General features: G+C 44.2%; 1 protein-coding gene across 2 annotated transcripts in view; it reads right to left on the reverse strand.

Moving 5' to 3' along the window:
- The window catches only part of LOC309675684 (transmembrane 9 superfamily member 2-like), a 34431-nt gene extending 32046 nt beyond the window's left edge, over positions 1-2385 (reverse strand). For both annotated transcript variants that reach the window (XM_082488028.1, XM_082488029.1), the window contains exons 1-3: positions 2171-2385; positions 1571-1638; positions 179-272 (exon numbers count right to left, since the gene is read on the reverse strand). In XM_082488028.1, coding sequence (XP_082344154.1) covers positions 179-272; positions 1571-1638; positions 2171-2287 — 279 coding nt within the window. In that variant the 5' untranslated portion in view covers positions 2288-2385. The remainder of the gene's footprint in view (positions 1-178; positions 273-1570; positions 1639-2170) is intronic.
- Between the last annotated feature and the right edge of the window lie 3615 nt (positions 2386-6000).

Consider the following 6000-nt stretch of genomic DNA (forward strand, 5'->3'; position numbering starts at 1 on the left):
CAGTTGCGACTGGGAGGGGTTTTGTTTGTTTTACATAAACAGTACAAAGCCTACATTAAAAAAAAATAAATAAAAATAATGACACAGTCATCAAATCTTCAGCTATATCTGTGGATTACAGCCATCAGAATGACAGCTATCAAATTTGAACAGGATCAACTTCAAGGGATAAATTAACCTTATATGGAGACGATGCTATTCTCTCCCCAAACAGCACTTGTCCAAGATTTTCTGATGGCCTTTTCTCTTCTGTATCTTGACAGAAGTCAAAACTGGAAAAAAGTGGAAAAGATAACCTTTAATTTTTAATTGACATATAACCGTAAATATCAGCCTAAAACAATTTCTTAAGTTACGTCCTTAACATGGTCACTTTCATGCTTCTTCTGGTGGGTCAGCCACTGTTCGTGAAAATTTGAGTGCCTTTGCAAAGAAATTTGGTATATATTATCAAAATAGCAATATTTCTATATATCAATTTCAACCAAGATATATCATGGCTGAAGTATCTTTAACAAAATGCACGATGCATAGTCCAAGCACCCTTTTCAAATGACAACTTAAACAAACAATAGAATGTTTCATATTAAGAAAAAGACTGCTACGGACCACGCATTTCTCTTGCAAAAAAAGTTTCAGAAAAAATAACTACACCCCTTCCTTAAAGGAGTCTTTACAAATAGCATTTAATGTGAAACATGTTCCAGAGAAGGGAAGTGGTTTTAATATTAATGTGCCACACTGCCAAATGCCATTCACCAATTCTTTTCAACTACATACAGTCTGAAACAGCTGAATCTAGGAGAGAGAATGTAACCATTCCGCATCTTCGTTATTTAAACACTGATAGCAGTAAGTTTTAAAAAAAAAAAAAATAAAAGTCACTTATCTTTGGTCAGTAAGTGGTCCTAAATTCATTGGCTTCCATAAAGTTTAATACAAAGAGAGACATTGTGGGCTTTTCAAGCTAGTCTCTGGTCTTGCTGCTACTGTTGCACTGCACAGGGTAAGACCTACAACACCAGCAAGTTTCTCTTTTCTGCACGCCCAACAGCAAGACTGCAAATCATATTGTGTATCATTGCTTAGCAGGCTTATAAATATCTGCAAAAGCAGGTCCTAAGTTTTCACAGACAAGAATTAAAATAAAACCCCCAAGAATTAGATACAGAGCTTTTGTGAAAAAAGTAAAAATAACAACGATGCTCCTTCCAATTTCTTTTAGTTGCCAGAAACAAGGAACGCAAAGCTCCTGACTTCTTAGATTTGACTAACAGGAAGAACCTTCAAATGTATCAAAATCAACACTAAATCCAGTACTCAGCTGAAAAAAATGCACCCATTGGAAAGCTAACAGCTTTGTCTTTAACAACCACCAAGGGCAGTCAGGAGGCACAGGTGTGGCCTTCATCCTTTCCACCCTCTTTTATTTCATTCCTGCCGCTGAGCACTGCATTTACGCTTCCATCCCTACAGCAAAAACACTGCTTACTAAGAAACACGCGTGCTGCACCTAGAGAAGCAAAGAGGCTTCCCAATCGCTTCCAGAAGCCTGTGGCGATGTACTTACGCATCATACTCGTACGGCAGAACCGATTCCACCGAGTCCAGTCTGTTCACGAAGAGCTCAATCAGCGACTGAAACGGGAAAGGGCAGGGGGAGAAAAAAAAAAACCAAACACAAAACCAGAATTAAAATACAGACTCGCGAAACCAAACATGCAGCCAACGCGAAACGCACGCCAAGGACTGTCACAAGTTTCGGAGCTCTTTATGCCACGGCAGAGTTACCACAGACTTCTGACAGGCCCCGACCGCTGGCCCACGCCGGAGCCGCCCTCCCTCGGCAGCGCCGCCGCCACGGGAGGCTGTGTAACACGGAACCAAGCACCGGGGAAGGACCCTCCCGGCCCTGACTGGAAAGGGAAGGTTTCGCTGTAATAAAAACACCAGGTGCAGCAAAGAAAAAGGGAGCGGGGGGTGGCTGGCTTCCCGGAGCAAAGGTTGCCGCCTGAGGGAGACCGCCCGGGGCCCGCACGGAGGGGGTTAGGGGATACTCGGCGGTTCCCCCCCGGCACCCTCACCGCGGAAACACCCAAAGGGGGTTTCCGCGGTGAGGGTGGCGGGGGGGGGAACCGCCCGTGTCGGGCCCTCCCATGAGGGCTCTCACCTTGCAGCCCTCGCTTTCCTCTCCCTCCTCACAGAAGCTGACGGGCGCCAAGCCGGGCAGGTAGAAAGCGGCGCAGAGCGGTGCCACCAGCAACAGACCGGCCGTCAGCAGCCTCATCTTCCAGCCTGAAGGGGCGAAGGCACCATGAGCCCAGGCGACAGCCTCGACTACCTCCCCCCTGCCAGCGCCTTGCGGAGGCGGCCTCAGCCCGGCGGCAGCGGCGTCGTCACACCCGCTTTGGGGCCGCGGCGCCTGCGCGGTGAGGAGGTGAAGCGCTGGACGCCATCTTGAGGCAGGGCACGCTGAGGCGCGGCGGCTCTTCTCACGGAGGCCGCCGTTGGCTGCGGCATGTTTGGGCGGGCTGCCGCCTCCCTCTCGGCGGGGAGGCGCTTTCTTTTCTTCCATGCCTTCCGCGGTCACCTCAGCCCTTTTCCCCACAGTCCCCGGTGGTGATTCAAACCAGAACCTCTTCTCATGTCCTAGCCCCCAGCGGAGAAAGACTGAAAGTAGATTTTAGCAGCTCAGAAAACAGGGGTGGAAATCCAAGATTTTGTATTGCAACCTTTATCTGCAACGCCGTGACTTTCAAGAATTATATTTGATGATTTTTTTTGCGATGTCTGGTTCAGCAGCTTGTGGTGTTTGTGGCCAACAACAGCCGGATGCACACCCGCTGGTGGTGTCCCGTGGCTCCTCGTTACCACAGCGGTGCCACTAACGTGGTGCCAAGCTCCAGGCTCGCCTGTTCAGGTGGCAATGACAGGAGCAGCTCTTGGGGACAGCTGCAAAACCTCTCTGAGAAGGAAGGTAAGTACAAGCGATGGCTACAAGCCGAGCTCCGTGCTACTGCGGCACGATAGGTATTCACTGCTGTCGAAGACACTGCACTAAAGGCATTGCTGTCAATACCAGGTAGACAACACCTCCATCTTCCCCTCTGTATTCCCCATTTAGGGAAGCGGTTGCCACTCTGGTTTCCAACCTGTAACGTCACATTTGCATTAGCCCTGCAAAACCTCTCTGTCCAACAATTTTACCCAACTCATCAATCGGTACTGAGTTGCCCTTACCGTAGGACAGCACCAGGGAAAAAGAGGAAGAATAAAGGGTGTATAATAGTTGCTTATCTTGTGTCTTTTCAGCTGAGCCTGGAAAATTTGAGTTGTCATTTCAGGCAGCTCCAGCTATCTCTTAGGGACCTGTGATCCACCCTGTATTGCTAAACTGAAAGGGGCCACAATTAGATCCCAAATAGGTGATTTGGAAGAAGCACATTACAGAGTTCCAGTTTAGAAATGGGTGACAAAGTTAGTGCCAGAAACAACTGTTTCGTGCTGCTCTCATCCATTCTAGTCTGAGTTTTACAGAAGAAAAATGCTGAATTTCTATAAATACCCATCAAGTGACAGCTGCCTAGAAAATTGCTCTTTGTCATGAAAGTATTAAACTGATCTTTTCAGTTATTAGTTTTTGACTATATATCTAAAGGGAATTACATTCCTTTTTTATTCATTCTGAATGAGCCTTATGTGATCAGATTATTTATGTATTCATTAGTCCTCATCCCCCAGCTTTCCTGAACCCTTTATCCAATTTAAACCCAAAGTATGATGAACTTGGTAAAAGGCCAATATTGTTAATGAAAATATGCAGCGTGGTACAAGAGAGATTCAAAGTACTGCTCTCTGTATGAACAGATTTGTAGTGTAAATTCAACCACATTGTTAAACATCGTAGGATCCACTCAAAAGAGTTACATTTTAGGTGAAAGCTATAAAAAAAAATTCATAAAATATAACCCTCATGAAATATTGTCCACCTTTCCCATCTAGTAGGTTCATTTTTATGGTCATTGGTGAAAAGGCACGAAGCGATGCGTTTCTTTATGTATGCAGGTTTGTAAGTAACATAATTGCATTTCTTCCACTTTTAAAAATGTAAGGAAAATTTTCTAAGCTGTGATAAAGCAAGGGCAAGTATATCTATGCTGTTAGATAGCAACTGTCTTCTGTGTAGAGGTTGGTGGAGTTTTCCTCATCTCGTTTCCCTAGTTATCCCATCTAAGTCTGTTTCCTATTCTGTAGGTGCCAATATTATGACTTCTTATTACTATCTTAATTTCCTATCAGAAAATTCAAAGTTGAGAGATCATTTGCAAAAGAAACTGTCATGGCTATTCAGCCTTGAACTTCTTACTGAAGGAAACATAAGAGGGATTAGTTTCCATTCACACTGCAGTTTGTTTGGTGAAGGTTTCTGTAATTTTTCTACAAAAATTCAAACTTACAAAAAAGAAAAAGGAGAGGAAGGGGGAGAATATGAAGAATTATATATCCTCTAATCCTCTAGGAAAAAGATGTGTTTCACTGAACTTGGAGTAAGACCATACATCAACTATGTAGTGGAATACAGTAAAATACTGTTCCAATTTGCAATGTAGATGGAACTGAGGTTTTGATAAGAAGCCTGATGAAGATACCTTTTAGGACAAAGGATAGAAGAATTTGGGCCTTATACAATCACAGCAATTATGTTCAAACACTGTTTCAAATGTAATTAGGTTCATGCTAATCCCATCTAGCTACATGTACAGTATGTGTTAACAGAATGTTAATAAAATGAAGCCTGGAGTTACCAATGAAATATTTTACTTTTCTAATCAGAGGAGGGAAAAGAGACTTTAGTTTGCATTTGTTTATCTTTCCAATCATCTGGGAGGTGGTCAGCAAATACGCTACTGTAGGTCATAGAAGCACACAGAGACTTCACACAGAGAGACTATTTTAGCATGTTTCTTACAGAACTAACAATTCGCTTTGGTTTTCACTATCCGTTCCAGGGAGACTCTGAGGTTTAAATTCTTCTGTATTGAAACTAGAAATTGAACCTTTTTTTCATATGATAATTGGATGAGTATCTAGCTATGCCATTCTTCGGCAACGGCATTGTTATCACACGCAGTGCCCTCCCACTTTGTTACCGAAGGTCATCTTTCCCTTTTCCTACACACAGTAACAGCATCCGGAAACTCTTAGCATCTATGCTGGAAAGGTGATCATCTTTAAATACGTACTACAGTCTAGAGAAGTGTTTGAGAGCTACCTTCTTTTGTATTCTCAACAGATCTATGAGGTAGTCTGAAGCAACGTTGCCTTCTGCTTTCCCTAACACACAGAACAGTTGAATATCAGTATCTGAGCAGAGGAGGCTGAAAAACTGAAGATGAGTCTGATGTTCCCATATCGGGATGCGACGATTATGTGGCTCTGTGACTGTAATGGCACTGGGCAGTACCGGTAGAGTCTATAGACTCTGTGGCACCTCTCAGAAATAAAGGTCTGTAAAATTCCACAAGGGAGAACAAAAGTCACGGAGGAATTGAGCAATGCCCATCCCACGCATTAAGAAGTGGACCACATTGTCTCCTGTGACTGACAAGACAACACACTCTGGGAAACTACTCCACCGTTTCTGATTGCTTCAACCCCGCACACCCCCTCCTCCGTGCAGGAGGGAGTTGGGAGGGTAGTAGATAGATGAGAAAGGTGGCATTTTTTTTTCTTTTGGCTCCCAGCAGGTTCATTGTGGAGGCCAGCTCTAGGGATGTCTCATTGAAGACATGCTGTGGTACCTGTAGGAAAGGGACCTTGGTATGTACAAGCAAGAGCCTGAAGAGGTACCAGGCAGCACTGCCTACCATACAGCATGGATACCCTTGGAAAAGCTCTAGGAAAAACCACCTGGTGACCTGCCACAGATACTAAAAAGTTCAAATTATGAAAACTTAGCCCTAATATCTGTATGCACAGGCTTCCTCCTAACTTTTCAGC

The sequence above is a fragment of the Vanellus vanellus genome (assembly GCF_965231255.1).
Source record: "Vanellus vanellus genome assembly, chromosome: 10".
Classification (NCBI taxonomy): Eukaryota; Metazoa; Chordata; class Aves; order Charadriiformes; family Charadriidae; genus Vanellus; species Vanellus vanellus.